Below are 23961 nucleotides of genomic sequence, written 5' to 3'. Positions count from 1 at the left end.
TATTAAAATGTTTTATAAATATTTAAAGCGTGTAAAACATTTTTAAGACATTTCTTTGAACAACGTGTATTAAATATCTAAACTTTTTGCGAAAGTTCTTTATTAGTTATTTTTAATTGATTGTGTCAAAATTAAATATATATATATATATAATATAAATTAAATACATACGTACATCACTGAAAATAATTGTTTTATAATATGTATTTTATGATAAAACGTTCTCGCGAGTCTCGTGATTTATTGAGTTACATTTTTCTGATATCTCTGACAATGAATTAAAACTTAATCTCTGATAATGAATTAAAATTAGAAACAAAGTAGAGAAAAAACTCTATGACATTTTAATGACATTTTTATATTGTTATTCTACAATGTTCCTAAATGTCAAATGGTGCGATTAAAATGTTGCTTCAATAGATATAAAGCGAAAACGGAGTACATGTATATATGTATATGTAAAAATGGCGAAAGTACAATGTTGCGCTACACGATACAGCGCGGCATTGTGCTTGTCATAAATATGTAAAATATACAATACATAAACATTAGATGAGTTTAAACACAATGACAGGAATAAGAAATAGCAATTGTAAAGATTTAGCCTATATCAGATCATGAAGATAAAAATTGAAATATGATCTATTGAAACAAAGAAATTTTCACATTTTGTTTTGATTAGTTCAATCCCAATCTTTAATTTCAATCTTTAACACCTATTGTTAGTCTGACACGGACAATTCCTTATAATTTCTTACGTTTAATTCTATATATATATATATATATATATATATATATATATATATATATATATTCTATTTATATTTAATTTATGTTTAATTCTATATATATATTCTATATAGAAATATAATATATATATATATTTCTTATTCTTTTATTATATCTCAGTCCTTACAATTAGTTGCTGATATAGACAAGAAAAGATTTGAAATTTGAAAATAGATATATATCGATAAGCGATATATATCGATATGCGATATATATCGATGTGCGATATATATCGGAGCGCAATCTTCGGCTCTTTTCAGTTGAGTGCCGAACTTGGCCGAAGTATCGATGCATTTCAAAGAATATATTTTGTTTACATATTTTATATGAATATTTGTGAACACTAGTTAGTAATAATGTTTTTTAATCTAATCTTCGACGCGAATTGAAGATCCTCTCTCTTCGTAATAAAGAGAGAAATTGACAAATGCACAATATATTCTATTGCAATTTCGAGGTTAGAAATCTAACAAAACTCCGGTTAATTTAAGCGGTGGTTTATTCGATTGAAAATGTGTCGATAAAGTTTTATGTTTTCTAATCTTTCTTTCTATGCATCGAGCAATTAACAGTTGTATTCATTTCAATCAAATACTGCGTAATACTAGGAGTATTACATTGACAAGTTGATCGGAGTTTGATTAAAGCTTTAAAAATGTCAGAAGAGAAAATTGGTTCACTGGAAGAGGAGGCTCTGAAGAGAAAAGAACGGCTTCAGGCTCTCAAAAGGAAGAATGAAGAAAGTAAGGAAAATAAGAACAACGCGGACGAAATATTGCCAAAGTAAATCTCTTGTTTCAATGAATCACTTTAATCCCTCAAGCTTAATGATTGTTAAATTATTATAACATTGTTTCAAATTTCATATTTTCAGGCCGAAATTCCGAAGTTACAAGCCGCAAGATGAAAATTTGAAAAGTAATATGATAGAGGATGCGAAACCTGGAGATGTAGAAGCCGTGGTTCGTGAACAGTTGGATGCTGCGAGCAGCAAAGTGGTCATCGAGGAACTAGTAAGTTATGGTTACGGATCATAAATTTATTTTATATTTATTTCTTCTCATCTCTTATATCTACACAAAACTGATATCAAAGCTTAGTCTCTATTGTTTTTATTATGCAAAAATTGAGTTCAAATTATTTAAAGAATCCATAAAAAGTGATTTGGAACATTCTACATACATATTTTCTAACTCCATCCTTCATAATATTATTAGGGTTGTTTGTGACTTTATGTGTATAAAAACACATTTTTTTATTTACTTAGGACATCAGTAATTTAGCACCAAGAAAACCTGATTGGGATTTAAAGAGAGATATAGCTAAAAAATTAGAAATATTAGAGAGGAGAACACAGAAAGCAATAGCAGAAGAAGTGAGAGCGCGTCTCAAACAAGGCCAACAAAATCTAGCAGTTTATGTAAATGAGACTAACAAAGAATAGAAGTACTGTTTATCGGTAATATATATTTTATAATAAATTATGCATTTTTTTCTATAGCATGTAAGATTTATCAGATAATAACCTCATGATTTCTCATTATTTCTTATAATCACAAATCAGATCAAATTCTCTTTGTGAATTAAATCTTCATAAATTAAATGCTTTGAACTTGCTGGCATGAAACAAGTTCAAATTTTATCAATTTAAATACAATATTTTACTTAACATTTATTGTTATATCGCAAGCTGTGTAAAGAAAAAATTATCTACATAAAATACAGTTATTAATACTATTATCTTAAAGTATACATGCGCATACATACATGTAGTATGTGTGTCAATGTGAAGAGATGATATTCAATTTATTCAAATTAAATATTCAGAGTATTTGTGATAGAAATATGAAAAGATTCTTTTCTGAACATTTGCTCTATTAAATATCTTAACCCTCAAACGATATTGCAAAATTAAATTCATTTCTGATCTTTCTTTTCTTGTGCAATAATAATTGTCAATTTTGCATCATTCTACCAATAAAGGTTAAGATAGCAAGTGAAAGACGTCATTGACTAGAATATTTCACATCGAGGTGTTCATATGGCAAACAAAAGGATCGTAAAAAAGACTCCTAGCGCGATGATGGAAAATGGCACTTTGACATTGCGCTGTCCAGAGTGTTCATCGAAACGATGATAAATGCGAGGAATATACTTCTGTCTTGTTGGAATATTGTGAAGAACTATTCGATCTTCTAAAGGCTGCACCGGTCGGAAATTGTGAGTCATTTTATTGCCTTCTTGAGTCCGTAAATCGCGAAAAGCAGCTAACTGAAATTGAAGGAGTAACATAATTCTTTGAATTAGTAAATTTGTGTGTACAGCTTAAATAAGCCAAAAAATTCTTCTTTATATAAACGTTATATAAATAATTTTATAACGTTCGAAATTATATGCAAAATATGATTGACATACCTGTTCATGCGACAAGCGCTGATGATCCTTAAAGTCAATCCATATAGCTACCTCGAGACAAGGTGGAGTTGTCAATGAGCCGTTATACGTGAAATAGTCTTGTATAGTAGTAATATCCGGTACAAACAATCTTTCCAACAGCAAGGGCTCTCGCAATACTTTCTCATTTCCTACCGTTTCTATATCAGGTAGTACTTCTACGATAGGTTCGTACATTGGGTTTGAATTCGGACTTACCTGGTAATTTTATTGAGATAAAACATTAATTTAAAACATAAAATTGCATATTAAAAAAAGAGTTACAATAATATAAAAGATAAAATTAATTACGCGAAAAATAGGTGAAATAAAATAATATAATTATTTAAATTTTAACACAATTTTTCTTTTTTTTCTCTTACCTCGTATAGATATGCCAGAATACCCAAACCATCGGGATGTTTAAGAGCTTCATTCATCGACTTGTAATCTTCCTTGTAAAAAACGGCATGCATTTCCATCGGAAACGAATGATTGTTGATTAAATCTTCGGATCCCTCGTAATCATTTTCTCCCCAATGGAAGTGCAATTGCTCAAAGACATAGAAATTATTCCCTAAAGGTCCTCCGGTTATCATGGGCGTTTTAGATGCATTGATTTTCAGCATAACTGAAAAAAAAACGAGGAAGAAGAGGCTAAATTATAGTGTACAATGACAATAATTATTGAGATATCAGTTTCTAGATTATATCTTTTTTTTTTTATATAACGTGGACTTTAACTGCGTATTAAAATGTCATTCCACGTGTAAAAACCGATTACGTGTTAACTTAATTGGACTCTTTATGGCATATTTAACTATCGGGACTTAACCGTCGGGATTTAACTGTCCGATGTATCACTTGCAAATTTTTTATTCCAGTCTCCTTTATTCAACATTCACGCGATTTATCGCTTTTACGGCAGGCAATAATTATAATTATAGTACAGAGTTAGTGCCTTTTCTCGTTTCGGTCCCAATCATACCGCGAAGAAACACGTTTTTCTCTATTCTGATTCTTGTGAACGCGATAGTTTTCCTAGGTAAAAGGAAACCTAGGCTACACACTTAGATAAGGTAAACAAGCGGGAAACGTTTTTAAGTGTGCGGTCAGAAACGAACCGTGAAATTCTTACCTGTGTGACCGTTGTTCGTCACGAATGAAAGGGACGGATTGTCAACGTCATACAATTTCAACGGTGGTAGACTCACGTTCTTCACATTATGCTCCTCTATGTTAATGGGCGATTGATGTTTCCCGATGCATCCGTTATACTCCTCACCCCAATGCTCTGGACCTGTGCGAGAATTAGATTAGTCTCGTTTCGGAATAACGTGTCACAGAGAATTTATAATTAATCTCACCTTGATTTCCGTCGTAACCGAAGTCCTCGCCTAGACACAATCCTGAAAGAAAACATTCTTATAATAGGATAATTGCTCATGTTATAAAAATTTAATGAGGAAACGCGTAGAGTAATAAATAATGATAATGATGAACACGATAAAAATGAGATTTCATTTATAACGCGAGATGATATATGCTGGATAGAAATACAAATTTATATTCCGATATCGAGAATCTATTTTATCTTGTTTTATATATAATAATTATATATAAAATATTTAAAATATATATGCATTATGTATATTTTAATATTTAAATATATATAAATATACATGGTACATCTAAATAAATGCGAAAAATTTTAGGAGATTATTCTTTATCGACAATTAAGATTTCTTATATGCATAAACGTATACTCTTATATCCAGCCCTTACACTTTTTTAAAGAAGGAGCTAAAAATTAAGTTTTTATATTTTTTCTCAAATTTTAAACAAATTAAAAAATTTGGTGGATATTTTTTACTAACAAAATGCAAAAAGGATATTTATTAATATTAAAAAAAATAAAAACCTAATTTTTACCTCCCTTTTTAGAAAAACGTAACTCCTTAGGGAGGGATGATATAAGAGTATATATTTATATAAGAAATCCTCCTTAATTTTCGACAAAGAATCATCTCCTAAAATTTTACGTATTTATTTAGCTACACCCTGTATATTTAATATATATTTAAAATATATATTATCTTGTTTTATATATAATAATTTATATAAATTATATAATAAATTTATATAATAATGAGATACAAATTACTTCGACCAAAAATTGGCTAATGCCTTTATCAAAAGTAAATATTTTTGTATGTTTGCACTTGATGGACCACAATGTTGGTCGAAACGTAGTGTTCATTTACTTTTAATAAAGGAATTAGCCAGTTTTTGGTCGAAGTAATTTGTGTCTCATTATTATTTTTAAAATTGTCACTGGCGATTAACAATTATTTGTGAAATTTATATAATTTTTTTATATAAAACCATACAAATTTATTGAAATTTCGACCTAACTGGCCAGTACAATTTAATTAGAAACACTACGTTTCGACCCTTAGGTATGGGTCCTTTTCAAGTGTAACTTTCAAGATTGCTAAGTAGTAATTTTACTGCTGTCGAATCAACATCTTGAAAGTTACACTTGAAAAGTACCCGTACCTAAGGGTCGAAACGTAGTGTTTCTAATTAAATAGTACTGGCCAGTTACGTCGAAATTTCAATAAATTTGTATGGTTTTACTCATCTCTGGCGACTTCACATTAATTTGATCGTTTTTTATATCACTTTACCTAAAATTGGCGCATTAAAGAAAATAATACAATATAAAAAAATTAAGAACAGATCGATATATATCTTTTGCTGGCATTCTGAAATATAATTAATGTATTGTAATTTTTAATGAACTGGGGTCATCAAATGCGTTGGCAGAAATAAAATTTTCGCGGAAGCTGAAAATGTATTTGGTATTTGCTGATCGCGGAAGACAATTGATCATTTCCGTGCATTTATTATGCGTCGGAATGCATCTTGGTTATCTGTTAACGCGAGATTTTTTCCCATCGGTACATATTTGACGAGCAAGTGGTCTCGCCTTGCAGTGCCTTGTTTAAAGTTCTCCGCATCTGCTCGACATATGCGACAAGTACTGTAACGATTTACTCGAGAATATTACTTTCGTTTTAGTCGAAATGACTGCATGAGGAGACCGCCAACGTGACATCTCGGCTGGAAATCCTTGGCTGATTTAAAGCGATTATCTTGAGGATGACGAGCCATCCTCGGCGTCCTTCCATTATGCAAAATTTTTATTGTTGCATGATTACGTGAGATGCGTGCAAGGAGCATTGAGGGCTCGCGAAATCTAATGATAAAGTAACAATTTTGACTATATTGTTTATTAATATCCTTTAATACCGTTTTAGTATTCGTTATTCGACGCGGACGTCTAACAATTGCTATATATTGTGACAAATTGAAAAATATCAATCTTGAAAATATTATCTGTGTGTTATAATTTTAAAAATTTGATGCAAGAAAAGAAAATATCACATTCATTTAGTCAGTTAGTCCATGTAAAAAAAGGCAAACATACAACTGCTCTAACAATAGACACATTTCTACATATCTAATTTTGAAGATGAATATTCGCGATATATGTGATTCATCAATCTTATAATAAAATGACGTAGATCGATGTTGGATGCCATATAAATTATCAATTACTGATTATGTTTGAAATACTGCGCATTCTGCATCATTTAATAGTAAATAATTTATTCAGAATTTTTTTTTTTAATTAAATGTGGAAATGACTTCATACGTAACGTCAAATAATTAATCGTACTTAATCAAACTTTCGTAACGTGCGAAAGATTCAAATTATTGATAAAACAAATTCTTTCATTAATTCTGTTCCACGTTCCACTTGTCAGTTCATCAAGTTTTATCTCTTAAGAAAACATTCATATATCCTCGGGAATTTACATTTTTACGATTCAAACAGTCTATCACGACAGTCACGTATGATTCCAAGTTTTGTGCTCGCTTTACGACATAAGTCAATAATCGCTAGATGTGTACTCTCAAGTTTTAGATGCCTTTCTTATTTTTACTCTGGATTGATTGTAATTTAACACGATAGAAGATAAAAATAGCAGACACACATACACACATATATCCAGGAATATGACAATATACAAAAAAAAAACCGATGCGATATGAAGCGATAATTTGAACACATCGCGATTTTTATCGGGATATATTATCATTTTTATCAGTCGATTTATTAAAAGAAAATATGAAACGTCAAATTAGTCGAAGAAATCAACCAACATCATCTTTACTATGCACAGGTCACAAAAATCGTTTAAAATTTTTTTTATGTGTGTGCTATCCCGCTTCGAATAATAGCGTTAATATTATTTTCAAGGATATACATAATTATATATTATTATAGTTAGATATAAGATCTTAAAGCTAGATAAAGCATAGTAAAAAAATTACAATTTATTTATTCAATGTGCTTTAATTTAATAATTTGTCCGACATACAAACATGTGAAAAGGATTCAGCATATATCACATTTCATCATACGATTACTTTCACACGATTATCGTTATCACATAATTATCGTTATCATTATATCTATATTATATTCCATTTTTATACTATTTTTGAGATAAGATATATTATTGTTATATTTTTATTTTATTATTTAAGATAAGGTTTTAAAGTAAAGTTATAATATTATTACAGAAAAATGTCTTAAATCAAAGGGCTTTGCTATTGAATCGTCGTAAAATTTAGGGGTCCGAGGATTGACAAGTCGAGAATCATCACTAGCATCTCAATCGCGACTTTCGTAGAGTATTCTGTGGTCATCCGCAACGATTTTGATGCATATCAATGCGGTTGAATGCAACATCAATGCAACGGTTACGGAAGATACTTATTGTTAACGCATACCTGGTAATACATACACGAGTAGTTGCAATTTTGATTTAATCATCTAGTATTAGTACATCGATTTTATTGAACACAGTGAATACTTTATTTAATCAATGTTGTGTTGTTTATATGTAAATTAATTACTGCCCTATCGCTCTCGAAATCGCTAATTAAAATTCATTCACAACATAATGGCGATGATAATTTGTACGTTACGGTATAATTGAAATACTTTTTTGATCACGAAATTTATATGAAAAATCTCGCAGAATCATGTATCATCATCATTATTGTGCGCGTTGAATAATTTCCTTATTTTCTTCATCATCGTAATTATTGCATATTTTTGTCTTGCTACAACTGCGCACAAATTCATAATTTATTTATCTCTAATAACAAATTAATAAAGTGCATTAAAATATATCCTTCTATAATATTTAAAAAATTGTACTCGATATTATCTAAATTAATAGTTCCTATATAGGTCGATTTTGAGATACTGATTATTCTATACAATCATTTTAAAAAATTCTAATATTGTCATAATTATTTCTAAAATAAAAAGAATCTTTTTTTTTTTATTTAAAAGGAATAATACGATTAAGAATGACAGAGTTTCAAAATAGCATGATTCAAATAATTTAGTTATTTTTTTCATTGCCATTGTCGAAATTAATGTGCGGATACTTCAATACTTTGTCCTTGTTGCACAGCTGTATACAAATTCATCCTTACATCATAATATTTATTCGAATGCAAGTGCATAAATATAATTCTACAATAATAGAAAAATATTTGTTTACTATAGGCCGTATTCCAAAATTCACTGTCCACACTAAATATCTATAATATATACGTAACATGAACTTTAGATTTTCAGCGCTGGCAATGAATTTTGGAATACGGCCATTATACATAAATTAACAGCTCTGCTTAGAGCGACAATTTTGAGATACTGATTATTCGGTGAGATCATTAAAAAAAAAAAAATAAAAAAATGTATATGTCATAATTTATTTTTAAAGTCAAAACTCTCGACACCAAATAACTATATAAATATCCTTCTTACAGGATTTATATAATAAATATTTATACGATATTAACAACAGAGTTTGAAGAAGCAACCTCGAGGGGGTGTTAAATTTGTTTAATGTAAAAAAGCTATTATTCTATATGAAACCGGCTGTTAAATATTCAAGCGGAGAGACGTACCTGGAAGGAGAAGAAGGCCGAGAGTAGCGACCGAAAACACCATGATCGTTCACCCTGTCGGCGTCTAACACCGTGAAATCCTGCGGCGGACTCGCCGATTCGTCGAGGAATCAGCGAAGGAAAATGCGAATGCTTTGTTACGGTCGGTGGAGGACTGAGGTGCCGCCGGCTCGGTCGACCATGTTAAATAAGAGTCGGCCGCTTCTATTTTGCGGCGTGCGTGCGATTGACTCTCCGCACTGTCGCGTCGACAGCCGGGGTGGGAAGGACAATTTGTTGATTTCGTGACAATGTCGTGGAATCAGCATGTCGACTAATGATTTCAAGATACGATCCGGAGTCGACGGAAAATAGGCGAATTAAAACTCGCTCTTTTTGAATCGGCATATATTATAGAGATCGATTGTTCGAAAATACAATCTGGATTTATCTCACATATCTTTTGTATTTTGTGTGTGTATACATACGTAAAATCACGGATATGAATTTTTTCCAAGAATGTGTGAGACGAATAATTATTTTAATTTTATATATGAAATCTATTTTTATATACGATATCCACACATGATTTTAAAACACATATAATTGATGTTTTATATATAATGTATGTATAGTTTACACAATATATTATAATAATTTATATTATACGTTCTCGAAAATTTTTCAATATTCGGATTTTTCTGTTTTTAATTAGATTATTAGATAAGATTGACAGGTGCTAGAGTTTCAAAATTTAGCAATCGATTATACAAGCTCTTCGGGCTCATTTTAGGATGTGACGTTTTGTAGACTTAAGTTTCGCAGGTGCACACTTTTATCCTGTATGTATATGTTACTTGACAGTTTGTTTGATCGGTACAGGCGGAAGTTTCTTGAATATATCCGGCGATATGTGGTGAATAATTTACGGTACTCTCTTGTCTCTATCGCCACCGCTTTTCGGTATTCCCAACATCCGTCTCTCGCGAAATTGTTCTCTGCGGTTCTCTCCAATGACTGTAATCCGCGGCAGATTTGTTACACAATTCGTGATCTCATTTTGCAAATTGGCTATTAAGAGATTAATAACATCCTGTTTGTATCATCTATATAAAAGAGATATTTTTATCAAATGTGCAACTAATGATAGACTGATTAGATCCATTCCACGATTTGTATGTGTATACAATATATATATCTCTAATTTTTAATCTTTTAATCTCTGAATATTTTTTCTCGTTCTAAGAAAAATCTCGTAGTAAATATAACGAGATATAAATAACAAAAAAAATACAATTAAAGAAAAAAATTCATAAAAATAAATTAAACATTTGAAATATGTAACATAATTATATCTTATAGTTCTTTCTATTCATTATAAAATGTTATATCTACTAAATTTTATATTTTATACTTAAAAAAAGATTGTTTAAATAAAATTTGCACAATTAATAATATTTCACTTTTGTAATCAAATATTCTTTTTTTCTGAGAAAAAGTATTGGAATATCAGATAAAGGTCAATTTGCTTAATAGCATTAAAGATGAGAACTTCGTCGAAATATCCATATTAATTTCCTAAAGTGTTCCTTGTAATGGGAATATAACTATACTAATACAAATCTCTAAGGTAACATATGTGAAAAACAAAGACAAAGACAGATTATTTTTATTATTCAGTGAAGTCGATGTTTTAGCAAAATGACAGAATAAGTGATTGCTGGTTTTCTATCGGAATATTTATAACAGGATAAATTACACACATTTTTGCATTCTTAGCTAATAGTACATAATGCGAGAATAATCGGTCATTAAGGCAAAAATCAAGATTTAAATTGAATTTCCTTTTGCTTAGTTTAGCATCTCCACAGCACTGTATGAGTAATAAAAAATTAAAACAGGTGCACGTGCGATATAAAGTATTACGCTTATTTGGAAACTTCAATGCGCTAACGTCGGAACGAAATATTGTTGCACTTGTAGAATTCTGGAAAATTAACGTAATTGGTTACGCTTAACAATGCAACATTAGCGAATGATGAAGGCGTAATGTTACTGCTTGACTATTGTACGTCGATTGCACAACGGCAGAAATTGAGATAACAATCGGGCAGTTAATGTGTGCGATATACAGCTTACAATTTGTGACCATCTGATTGTCGATGTATCGTTGGCCATGATACATTTATATACAATATGTAATCTATTATTAGTTATACAAACACAGAAATGCGATAAAGGCAATAATTATAGCATTTATTATGTTATATAGAATATAAATCATGCATATGAGATTATGATTATTAAATAAATTAAATGCCCTTTGCACAGCTTATATTTCGTTATATTAATTTACATAATAAATGCTGATTACAATTTGTTAACATCATATGTAATAAGATAATATTTATAACATTAATGCAATCCAGATGGAAGTCTCATCTCATAAATAGCAAATGCAAATAATTTCTGTTTTTTATCATTTGGCTTCTCTCTATTCGGTGTGGTACACTGAAAAAAATTTGTTAACTTGACTAAACCTTTCAATTAAATATTATTTTGTTAATTACACATATAAAAATATTTAAAGTAAATATATCATATTAAAGCTAACAAAATGTATATTTGACTTAAATACTAATATATGTTCAATTAACAAAATAGTAATTTAGTTGAAAGTTTAATCAAGTTAACAAATTTTTTTCAGTGCACTAATACAACAAATACTACAGGGGATAAAAAAAAAAAAAAAAAAAAAAAAAAAAATTGATAGAAAATATTACAGAAAGAGAATAAACAAGTGAGTTTAGACCACCATCGGGATTGCATATATATGTGTATATATATATATATATATATATATATATATATATATATATATATGTTATCCAGATGGAAATCCAAACTCACAACTAGCAGGAGCAAATAATTTCTTTTTTAACAGACGTAGGCTTCTTGATATTCATAGGATGTTTTGTTGAAGTTAAAATGGAGGAAAAACGCAACAAGAGGAAGAAATTGGAAAATGCTATAAAAAAATTGTATTTAAAGTTGGTATTATTTGTCTCTCTCTCTCTCTGTGTTTTCCTGTGCTTCAGAGCAATGAATCAGTTGAAAAATATCTAAGCAAGCAACACAGTCAAGTGATGTACAAAAACGGATTGTAAAAGCTACAGAAAATCCATTATTAGCTAAAGCAACAGCTATACATCCAGCTAAACACTCAACAATTGCTGTACATAACTTTAAATACAAGTTTCTTTGTAGCATTTTCCAATTTCTTCTTCTTATTGCGTTTTTCCTCCATTTTATTAATTGTTTGTATATATCCATATCTTCAGCTAAAAACAATAGAATATAAAACTTAGCTAATAATAGATAGATTTTTGCTCTTGTTTGATCAATTTAATATTGTATAAATTAATATGAATATAGATAAGAAAAAAAATCACTTTTTCACATATACAGGATGTCTGCAATTGATCAATATTTATTTATCAGTATATTTTATAAATATAAACAAGAACAATATTATATTGATCCAAAAATTTCATTAAAAAATTGTAATAAAAATATTAAATATAAAAACAACAGCACAATAATGCATTGATATACAAAATAAATATAAAATAATAAATTGGCAGTGTTTATCCAATCTGTTTATTCTAGCAATTTTTTTTATTTCAGCATATCAAATTTATTATTTACACGAGAAGATTAAATTATTTACAGAGAAAGCATATTACACAAAGTAAAAGTGAAAGTGTATTATACAAAGTTAATTTATAAAAAGGATGCATCATGAAAATTATTAGTTTGGCATTAAACTAAAACAAGATATGAATGACATTTATAAATGTTAAATTCTCTCTTAATCATATTAAGCTTATATTAGAAATGAAGAATAGCTTTTACAAATAGAAAATTAAATATATTTTCTTCTTTTTAATTTTTTAATGTGATGATAAAATGTTTTTTGAAATAATTATATTTTTCATTTTTATATTTTTTTCTTGTTTCTATTTCTAGGGAATTTTATTGCATATACACATAAACATACATAATATTTAATCATTTATATATTTATATATAATTAACATTATATATTGTTATTCGCTATTAATTATTAAATCGAATTCTATTAGCAAATTTAAACTTTAATAAATAAAAGCTCAAATATCAAAATTTAATATTAAATGTATATCATATGTTGTATATAATGTTGATTTTATTTAATATTTAAACTTGACCATCAATTGTCAATGATATAAAATTATAAATAAAATATGAATAATATCCACAGATTGTCTCTTAAAAAGAATAATATGTTTTAAACAATTAAAAGTTTTTCGTTAACTTACTGAATTGCGGACTGGTACCGAGATATCTTGCAATGTGCGATTATTATGGAAGGACCGCATTCTAATTTCCTTTTGCGAGATTCCTTATGTTTATATAAGTTCGTATAATATTCTAACATATTATATACGATTCCCATTTGTCTGAAACGTGCGGATTTTTATCTCTTCTTAAAATCCGACATTCCGTAACGATTCAACGTATCTTCACAAATGTGTGCTGAAACAATGACACACAGTTACCTTGTTCTTTATTATTATTTTCTGACTCTTGTGACCCTGTGTCGCATATACAACTATCAAAATCAAACGAAAGTCAAGTCAAACTGACAGTTGTGGCATTGAACGTCGAGATAGGAGATAGCGACATCTCCGTACACTTAGCAGACGAATTAACTAGAGTCCCTAGGTACTTGAAAATTAACAAGCCCCAGCCAGTGACGTACACAGTAATTAAACTTCCGAGACATGAAAAAATTCCGCCTAATTTCTTACAATTTTTCCCATTTTCCTTTCCTTTATAAACAAAAATATATTTAAAAAATTAAGCAAGAATTGAATTGTGTTCAGTGTAAATTTACATGTCAGAGTGAACTTTAGGTTCTCCTTTTTTACTTTTAAGACTGTCATTTCTGCTGTGTCACAACTAACAGTTACCTGATTAATCGGAGATTTGAATATGTATTTTAATTCAACAGCCTGAAGAGGACCTAATTGACAATCGAAACGTCGTTTCTTTTCTAATAAAAGGAATTTTAACTTTGCCGATGTTGGTCCATCAATTCTTGCCTAATTTTTTAAAAATTTAACTGACGATCATATCACGTTTTTCTGTAAAAATATATTTATCAATTTCTTTTTCAAAATTTAATATGTATTCAATAAATTCTAAAATAAATAATAACGTAATCAATGAAAACACGCCTCGCGGGATCTCCCGCGCACGTCCCTGGGCGGCAGAGCGACGACTGACAGCGCGATTGGTAGGAGTCGAATCACCAATCAGAGCGCGCGCGCGCGGTCGGTGGCGCCGCGCATGCGCCCTAGCGGCTGAAGCACGCATCGCGTATCGCATCGAGCGAACGCTCGGCCCTCGCGTGTGTCGTGTCGTGTCGCGAGGCGCATTCTCCGCGCTGCGGGTAACACATATGTACGCATTCCCATCGCTCGCTGTCGTCAGCGTCGGCGTTGGCTCCTCGGTGCGCCGCTTCGGAGCGTAGCAACGGCCCGGTCGCGCGGGAGCTGTCACCGCTGTTTCTGCGAGAATTCTGGCGTGCGCGCGAACGAAGGCAGCAACAGCTCGCCGCCGCGCCGCGGCCAGTGACAACGTTTATTTTCGATAGTCGGGAAGGAGAGAGAGAGAGAGTCGGTCGCAGCGGATATACTCTGAACGATCGCTACGAGGACGGTCACAGGCAGCAAACAGGTAAAAGAGCGAGTGAAATCAACCCTTTTTCCTCGATTATGTATCCGACCGCGCCATAATTGCACGGCCGTTTTAACGGAGAAGAGAGAGAGAAAGAATGCGTGCGATGGAAAAGGAGGGAGCTATAGCGAGTATCGTGGAAGAGAAAGAGAGAAGGAGGGGGTCGATAGTGAAACGAAGCGAGAACGAACGCGGTAGCGTGGAGAGGCAGAGAAGTCTCTCTCTCTCTCTCTCTCTCCGTCAAAATGTCGTTGAAAACGCCAACGCGGATACAGTGATCGTCGACGCTCGCCTAACTCGGGGCACGTCGTCTCCCTTCGAGCCCTCGCTCTCTCCTCTCTTCGCCCTTTCCCTCCCTCCGACCTCGCTCTCGACGACCAGATTATACCAGTTGTAGCGGGGAAAGAGAGAAGATCGCGGGTGCATCGATTTCCTCGCGCGCATATCGGGTTTGTTTCCCCGACGTTTCTCGCCTTCCTCGAGGAAGAAGGAGGCGATCGCCTTTAATTTTTTTTTTTTTTATATCGCGGGAAGGATCGAGAGAGGAGGCGGATCTGCTCCAGGTATCTGGCCAAGTGAAGATTTATTACGACTCGTTGTTCGCCGTGATTTCCCACTCGCAGGGAAATCGATTTCCTCGAGCTCGATTCCTTCCTTATTCTCTTGGGCCGCAACCTTTTGTTCGTCGTCATTTTATGCCGCGATTCTCGGTTCCTCTATCTCTCTCTCGCTCTCTTTATGCTACATCACTCCCCCTCTTCCGACTCTTTGCGACGCCGCGCAAACCTCTTTTCGTGACCGTTAATGTCGCCTCGCATCGATATATACGTGCATACATATATGCACGCGATATCAAATAATTGTCCGAATTAATAACCAGGATCGAGCAGGATATTAACCAGAAATTAGCGATTCGTTCATCCTCATCGCGGATGAATCGTGTAGCTAACAGACATCATTATCATCATCATCATCATCATCATCATCATCAGCACCCTTGTGGGGTGAACTAATTTCTTTTAGCCAACAATATCCGTCATCCTGATCTCTCGTCGATAAAAAAATTGACAGTTTGCCGGAGCAACGCTGATGCCTAGGTGATCCAAAACTCGAGGAACGATTCGAGCTGCCTAGTGTTAGCGAACGTCGAGTGAATCAGTCCGGAGCATTCTTTGTAAAGTGCCGGGTTTTTTTAAATTTTTTTTTTGAATTTTCAGAGGAAGAGAGCGAATTTTTCCGCTCGCGAAATTTCTAGGCGTCAGAATTCGAAGTCGGTTTTTTTCCCCATCCTGCTTTCGTCTCTTCGCGAATGACTCGATAAAAAAGGTTTCGAGACGAGATCGAAAATATATAGCGGGTTTGCCTCCAGGTACAGCGATAGCTTCTCGTCGAATGCGATCGTTGTGAATAATTCGCAGCGCGAACGAAAATGGTCGCGAGGAATTATTGAAACGAAGTCTCGTAACAAAGGATGAGAATCGTCGCCTTCTCGGCAACAATCTGTAATTTTCGGATATCAGTTTTTTTTTTTTTTTTTTTTTTTTTTTTCCGCGCGATCTGTCTATTGTTGTCTCGTCTCGGACGAAGGGGTCTCTGAGGTTCCCGATTCTTTTTTTTCCAACTTGTGTTCGCACATTCGTGTCTTCGGGTTCTCGTTCTGAGGCGAGTTTAGTGACTTGGCCAGATCTTGGTTAATTGCTATTTAAACTGGTTTCTCTGCAGGAAGGAAGCGGCTCACGAAATTTTTTTACTCATCGCGAGCGCGGGGAGAATAAAATAATTTAGAAAGATTGCATTTAAAATGAAGATCTTTTTCGATATAATTTTTACTTTTGGTAAATTATAGCCAGGAATTGCAAGTTTTTTCAAGTTTTTTCATCAAATGGTGGAACTATATTTTATGTTTTTATGCTTTGTTATAATGTACTTTTTATAAAAAATTTAGCTTGTGTTTTAATGAAAGAGAGATAAAATTTGTATAATTGTAAATATTTAACTTTCCAAGAGAACAATCATATAATTTATTGTATTAATATTAATCTTGTTTATTAAGATATATATTTATACCACATCTTGCTTTCTATATTTATCAAAAATTTGTCTCTAAAATATATTTTTAAAAATACATGAAAATTTGATTACATTTAATATGAATGTATAAGAATCAAGTATTTATTACATTATGCAACTTGAAAAGAGAAAAATGGGTTGTACTTAATTATGTGCAATTTAAATATTTATCTGATACAATTGTTTTAGTCAGATTATTTATTTCAGATTTTTGTGATTAGAACTGTACATTGAAAAACAAGAAAATGGTGTCGACTCGTCAATCAAGCAACATGGGAAACAGCAGTAGCAGTGCATCAGTTAGTGAGGTCGGAGAAGTGAATTCATTGAAAAAGCACCATTCAGTAACAACTGCTCCGTCTAACAGTGGATCCACTGCTCTAACAGTGGTATCATGCAATTTGAATCTTTTGGATTTACCTGTTGAAGTTCTTGAAAAGATTTTCAGCTACTTGGGGTTCAATATGGTAGCTCATATGCGTCTAGTAAGTATTAGAAGTACAAATATAAAGATGTAACTTTATTTCCCATAATCAGTTTTGCTATAACACACATTTTTTGTTTGCATCAGGTTTGCCATCAATTGGACCGTATTTGTGGATCAATCCTCAACTCTACATTTCAAAAGCTGCAAGCTCAGATGTTGAGCCGTTTTCAGGCTATCAAGGCGCAAATGCCCAGACGCGAATCCGCACGTCGAAATCATCCTTTAGCTTGCGAGTCTGATATCATAGAAACTCTGCATATGCGGCTTACCTTACTGCAAATGAGTTTTGGCAAACACATTGAACGGAAGCATTGTTGCTTTTTTCCTGGTGAAGTAAGTACGAGGGTCGTTCGGAAAGTAAAGATTATTCGTATCGTTAGATTTGAATACAGCAAGATCGAGTCTACATATCCTTTTTTTTTTTTGTGTATCTTCCTTTATATATTTCCTTATATTTTCCCATTTTATTTTTTTCTTGTAGTATATGTATAATCAATTTAAAGTGAAAAAGTAAGTAAAATCATTGTGTGCCTGTCTTCATAATTTTACTAAATTATTTTAGATTCTATTAATCTATATAGCATTTAGATTGATTCAGTATCTGATCAATTACTATAACAGTTTAATGATGCAAAGAAATTAATTTTATATATTTATTCAATATGATCAAAGTTATGAATATGCATATCTTCTATCTTTCAGTCAGTTTTCTATTTTAAAATTTTCTAAGTGTTTCACAAAAATGATGGGAATTGAAAACTTTGGAAAAAACTAAATAAATATACTGCTAATAATGTTTTTAAACAAAAAGCTATAAAAGTTGGTATCATGATATAATAAATCAAATAATTACTAATGTGTCAGAACATAATATAAAGTAAAATATACTTGGGAGCAATAACTTTGGAATAACTTAAAAATTTGTTAATTTGAACTGTCAAAAGAAACCAGAATACAAATTCTCTTGACTGTTTTGCAGATTCTGGACGAGGTTTATCGTATTCTTTATTACATAAAAGTTACTCCGAAATTGCAAAGACCTTATAAGGTTACAGATGAATTGTTTGATTTGAGCACCATGGCTATGGAATATTTCAAGGAACACATTGAACCAACATTACCGGAAATACCTTATTTCGGTGCTGACTTCCTGGATCTTGCAGGGACGTTCTCTTGTAAGTAAAATTAAAAATTTAATACTTTTGGTTGTATAGTGTAAACAATGGAGAACAATGTTGTTGCAGCTACTAGTAATGTGAGTAAACCATTTATGTGCCTGGATTCCACACCTTTAACCGTTGGAAACGGAAAAACGGGCAGTACCGGCGAAGAAGAAGGTTCTTCGTCGCATTGCTCGGACGATGCTGCTCTTTTGGAATCCAGTGTGTCGCCACCACAATCGAATATGGTTCTGCGGAAACGAATTCGCAAGATTAAACAAGGCATGAGAAGATACAATAGCCAGCTGACACTGATGCGCAGGGATTTAAAGAGTTGCAAAGCGAAAATTGCAGAACAACAAAAACAGATTGTGGAATATGCTACTCGTCTGGACGATAATGACAAGAAGAATGAGGAGACGTCGCGAAAATTCAGCACGCTCCTACAGGTATTTACCCAGGTACATTCGAGGAGTTCGGGACAAATATCTGTCATTATTTATAAAAATTCATTTTACAACTTGATATTTAAAATGAATCATATATTATTTGTGAAAACATGTTACTAATCTCATGTTTTGGTCCATTTTCTCTGAACTTCTCATTTGGTGCAAAATATGAAAAATAAATAAATAAAATATATCTGTGTATTTGTAACTTATGAGTATAGCTGAATTTTTTTTATCTAGGAATTGAACAAATGCAAAACCGAGCTGCAGTATTGGCGATCCAAGTCTCCAGCAATACCAGTGTGTGTAGGTTGCGGCCAGTCAATGCCAGTTCCTACGGAGGATTTACAAGCTTTAGCCAATCAGGGAGTGCTGCCAGATGCATTTGGTGAAGGGCATGATTTCATTCCCATCGCGGATGCCCACAGTCCCACCGAAGTGGTACAGCAATCCGTAGTTACGCAATCTCCTCCGTTGACGCTGACGGAGGAGATGGCACCCCCAAAGGCTCCCGTGCCTTCGATATCCTTCAAACGGAGATCCACCACAGAGGAAACATTGAGCGATCCCACGAAAAAATCACGTCGCACTGCCAAGTCTCGTCAGGCTAAGCGCTCAAAGATATAAAATCGATAACACTGATCATGGTACAAATATCTGTTCAACTAATCTCTAATGGATTTCCGGAGAGATGGGGAACTTTCTATGATAGTTTACGCGCGTTTCTTTATGCCAGCAAGCCGATGATCTTAGAAGAGTACAAAATTTCCTCACCGAACGTCCTGCATATTGCGCAACGAACCTCGTTTAAAAAAAAAAGAAAGAAAATCGCATTAATAATGATTATCAGATTTTTTCTCATGGACAGAGATGTTGCCGCCGATGCATGGCGTGCATTTTATAAATATTCTAAAGAAGCCTAGCCGATCATTTGCTTTGCTCATAAAGCAACGTCTTAACTATACTTTTCCGAATTTCTGTTAAAATTCTTTGTAATTATTTTGCAATTATTACCGTTATTGCTACGGTACACTCAAGGATAATAGAAAGTTAAAATCGCGTTTTATCTTTGCCATGCATTTAACAGCGGTATCACGTGATAGAATACAATAACTATTATCGTCGCGACGAAAAGACTCGCCTTCCATTTTGCTCTTCGATCAAAAATGCGCAGTGACTTTCATGTTTTTTGGTACACCTTTGATAAAACTATGAACATTAAGGACAGGAGCATAGTTCAACTCGTAAGAAAAGAGTTTATTTCGTTGTTCGATAAATGTCACTGTTTGGTATCGCAGATCCGAGTAATATCGCCTCATAATTTGATGATTAATTCATATGATATGATTATAGATTGTTGTTTGTGTTGAGAATATAAATTATGAAGTTTGTGATTGCAGTATTTCATAGAAAATTATATAACTTTGCAATTGTATAATATAATGCAGATGCATTTGTGAATAATAGATAGCAACTAGTAACAATATTCTTTGACTTATTTTTTTATCGTGTGAATTAATGTTCTTGTCTCTAATTTTCATGGCTAGAATGTAAATTGAATATCGCGTCTTCATCTTTTGATCAAATTAGGACAATATAAGAACAAAAAAGTTTATATATATAAACTTTTATGTATATATAAATTTTATGAAAGTTCGCTTTTACATAAAATGAATTGATACAAAGTACATAACTTGTTTAGAAAGTGGAAAATTTCGTTTCAGCATTTGAATTATTCTTTACAATATATATTTAATGATAACTTATATGTAAAAATTAAAATTAAATGTTTAGCTAATTAAATTTTATTTCATGATATTGATTAAAAATCATTTAAAAAAACTGATTATTTTCAAGATTAATTCGTATAAACATTGCATATAATGCATGAATAATCATATCAATTTATTTTTTTCAATTGAGCGTGCTCAATTTAGAAAATTTTGTTTACAATTGCAGGATTAGATATCATTAAATGTTTTATTGTCCACGTTTATAATTTGTGTTCACTTAGGTTTTGAATTAATTCAAAGCTGGATAAAATCAAAATGTTTTATGATGAAAGTTTTGTCCTAGCCTTATGGCGCGAGATAACCAGAGAAAATATCTGGCACAAATTCAAATCGTAACAAAAGAGCAAAATGTTGATGAATACCTGGAAAGGTGTTAGTTTATTTTTACGAATTACACCGTCTTATTAAGAGAATTATGCGAGAGATGGTGTACGCGCGCATTGCAATATTAATAGAACTAGATAATAATTTATAGAAATGATTCTATTTAGATAAAAAAAATTGGGTAACATGCCATTTTTGTATATTAAATGAAAAAGAATGTAGTTTTGTTATTAACAAATTCGACGCAGATTTCTCTTTATAAATGTATATTTTGATTTTAAGGTAACAGGCATTCAAATTTGTAAATTATAAGAATCGAGGATATTTGCAATTAGATTTTTCAGTAGTCTGATGGTTTACTTTGCGCGATTATTGGTACAATAGAAGCAATTAATGTCTTATTTGCACTGATTACCCAATTAATCTCAAAGCAGCGTAGTTAGATATTGTGAGTTATTCATGATTCTACTTATTAAAAGAAAAAAAAATTGAAAATGCGGATAAATAAGTGAATGATACTTTATTATAAATATATATATATACATTTATATGTATATGTGAACGTATGTATATATATATGTATATATATTGAGTGGTACTTGTGTGCCGAATAGAGCGAGAGAGAGAGAGAGAGAAAGAGAGAGAGAGAGAGAGAGAGAGAGAGAGAGAGAGAGAGAGAGAGAGAGAGAGAGAGAGAGAGAGAGAGAGAGTGAGGGAGGTGTGCATATGGAACACACTTTAGTTTAATGGAACAATAAGATATAATGATTAATTAATTAATTGAAAAATTAATTAATTAACGATAAAATAATTATTAAAATATATATGAAAAAATATATAAATATATATATATAATTTTTTATTGATGTCAAAAGAAATTAGAAAAAAAAAACAGAGATAAAACTTAGGGTGCGAGTATAACAGGAGAGTACACGCACATATGTGTGAGATGAATGTGTGATATATATATACATATATGTATATATATGTGTATATATATAATAACTAAATTCAAATTACGAGAATTTACGATGTGATGCTTTATCGATTTATAACCGCGGGAAAGTGACCTTGATCTGAAAAAAAGAAAACACGTGAGGCGTTTCTGGCTGCGAACGAGCATGTAAACTTCACTTATTAATGTTACGTTGAATAGCGCATTACGGGGGCGGGCATAGCCAAATCACACGTGTCGGAAATTTCGAAATGCTTGTATGTTCACTCTGTAAAATGTCGCGCGAAATATTTCTCGGATATCCTGAGAGGATGAAAGTCTTGAGAAAAAGAAACGAAGCATCTCAACTGTTACATTATTCGGGCCCCTAAAAACAAGCACATATATAAATTCAGAATCAATATCATCGGCTGAATTGCATCAAGTCAGCGTTAACTCTGGTCAATTGGTATCAAAGATTTTGTATTCTTTAGTAATTGATCAACGGATTTTTCTTTTTATTAGAAATAATATTCTTATTAAGCTATATGGGATATTCTATCTAAAAAAGAAGAGCCCAGGGATGAAAAGTTCATATATCATCCAAAATATAAATATATGCAATTATTATATATAAAATATATTAACTATTTCTTATATAATTTTTCTTCGTATATACTAGAAAAATAAGAATAATTAAAAAATAATTAGAATAATTTTCACATTGTTTTCATTATAATATTCATTATGTTCGAATCGAAATTTAATGAAGTTAGAAAAATTGCTTACATATAATCATAATTATATATTTATATTTATATATAAATTTATATATGATATGTGTATAGGCAATTTTCTTATTTTTTTGAAAACAATAATGTAAAAAATTATTGTATAATATAGATAGGAAGGAAAAATCGCACACAGAGTTAGTCGATTGTTGATGCATCTCAGCCAATAATACATATATATATAAACATACCTCACGTATACACTCGCTACACATCACATCTGCAACGATGTTGTCTCGTTGCAACAACGTCGTCTTAAATAGTTTACGCTCTTCTCGGCTTTCCGACATAATCCGTCCCCGAACGATACAAATGTAGAACTGTGTACTACGCATATATGGATCTAAGTTAGACTTACGATCGAGTATAACAGTGAATATGTGCGATTAGGAGTAGAATAATTTCTTAGACGGTAGAGTGCTGTCCGCGCGCGGTGGAGGAGAGAGAAAGGGAGAGAAGCTCTTTTCTTTTTATATAAGGTGAGAGGAGGATATACATGTGTTTTTTTTCCTCCCAAAAATATAACTATTCCACCCCGAAAGCCTGCTATCTGCAAGCGTAATAATGCAAGCAACGGTCCTTGCCTCAGGTACACAATAGACAAATACCCAGAAATACCAGAGAGGAAAATCGTGTACACTTCACGGAGACAAAACGAAAGGAAATTAGACAAAGGAAAGATAGGAACACAATTTGCCAGCGTTACGGCAGGAGTAAGCGCTGTAACGCCGAAGAATTACGGATATATTATCTTAAATGGTTTTACGTGTATTAAAGCGATTGTAAATATATATATTAGATACACCTTATAATAAACATAATTTAAAAACAAAACAGTTTTCCAATATCTCTTTAGTCTTTTATGTAAGATATTATAAATTATAGAAATTTTAATTGTCATCTGTCAT

The 23961-nt window shown here is 31.9% G+C and overlaps 3 protein-coding genes and 1 long non-coding RNA gene across 10 annotated transcripts; 2 read left to right on the top strand and 2 right to left on the bottom strand.

The window, feature by feature from the left end:
• The first annotated feature begins 1044 nt into the window (after positions 1–1044).
• Positions 1045–9392, top strand: LOC114933451 (coiled-coil domain-containing protein 12). 5 transcript variants are annotated; one of them, XR_014924732.1, is made up of 5 exons: positions 1045–1572; positions 1664–1802; positions 2057–2248; positions 7879–8091; positions 9142–9392. XR_014924732.1 is itself a non-coding variant. In XM_029306058.2 (4 exons), the coding sequence occupies exons 1-3, from the start codon at positions 1445–1447 to the stop codon at positions 2231–2233; spliced, it is 444 nt and encodes a 147-aa protein (XP_029161891.1). In that variant the 5' UTR covers positions 1045–1444; the 3' UTR covers positions 2234–2248; positions 7879–9392. The 5 variants fall into 5 exon arrangements, 3 of the variants coding, with proteins under 3 accessions (XP_029161891.1, XP_029161905.1, XP_029161882.1); XR_003820065.2 differs by adding an exon at positions 6307–6495 and having other exon boundaries at positions 7879–9392; XM_029306058.2 differs by having other exon boundaries at positions 7879–9392.
• Positions 1385–9546, bottom strand: LOC114933444 (carbonic anhydrase 2). The gene is made up of 6 exons (XM_029306037.2): positions 9283–9546; positions 4590–4631; positions 4361–4522; positions 3606–3853; positions 3205–3441; positions 1385–3060 (listed from the first exon to the last, which is right to left on the bottom strand). Exons 1-6 carry the CDS (start codon positions 9323–9325, stop codon positions 2827–2829), a joined length of 966 nt encoding a protein of 321 aa, XP_029161870.1. The 5' UTR covers positions 9326–9546; the 3' UTR covers positions 1385–2826.
• A 1211-nt stretch (positions 9547–10757) lies between these two features.
• LOC114929813 (uncharacterized) lies at positions 10758–13987 on the bottom strand. The gene is made up of 2 exons (XR_003819323.2): positions 13623–13987; positions 10758–11772 (listed from the first exon to the last, which is right to left on the bottom strand). It is a non-coding gene; the product is annotated as an uncharacterized LOC114929813 (long non-coding RNA).
• A 711-nt stretch (positions 13988–14698) lies between these two features.
• On the top strand, positions 14699–23887 carry dmpd (F-box protein dampened). 3 transcript variants are annotated; one of them, XM_029306084.2, is made up of 6 exons: positions 14699–15045; positions 17323–17600; positions 17687–17935; positions 18582–18777; positions 18847–19211; positions 19452–23887. In XM_029306084.2, the coding sequence occupies exons 2-6, from the start codon at positions 17361–17363 to the stop codon at positions 19836–19838; spliced, it is 1437 nt and encodes a 478-aa protein (XP_029161917.1). In that variant the 5' UTR covers positions 14699–15045; positions 17323–17360; the 3' UTR covers positions 19839–23887. The 3 variants fall into 3 exon arrangements, with proteins under 3 accessions (XP_029161917.1, XP_029161933.1, XP_029161926.1); XM_029306100.2 differs by lacking the exon at positions 14699–15045 and adding an exon at positions 15099–15494; XM_029306093.2 differs by lacking the exon at positions 14699–15045 and adding an exon at positions 15505–15608.
• The last annotated feature ends 74 nt before the right edge of the window (positions 23888–23961 follow it).

This window comes from Nylanderia fulva, unplaced genomic scaffold, assembly GCF_048542155.1.
Source record: "Nylanderia fulva isolate GAGA-0341 unplaced genomic scaffold, ASM4854215v1 Scaffold23, whole genome shotgun sequence".
Lineage (NCBI taxonomy): Eukaryota > Metazoa > Arthropoda > Insecta > Hymenoptera > Formicidae > Nylanderia > Nylanderia fulva.
Note: the sequence above shows the minus strand (reverse complement) of the source record. Positions and strands in the feature narration are given on the sequence as shown.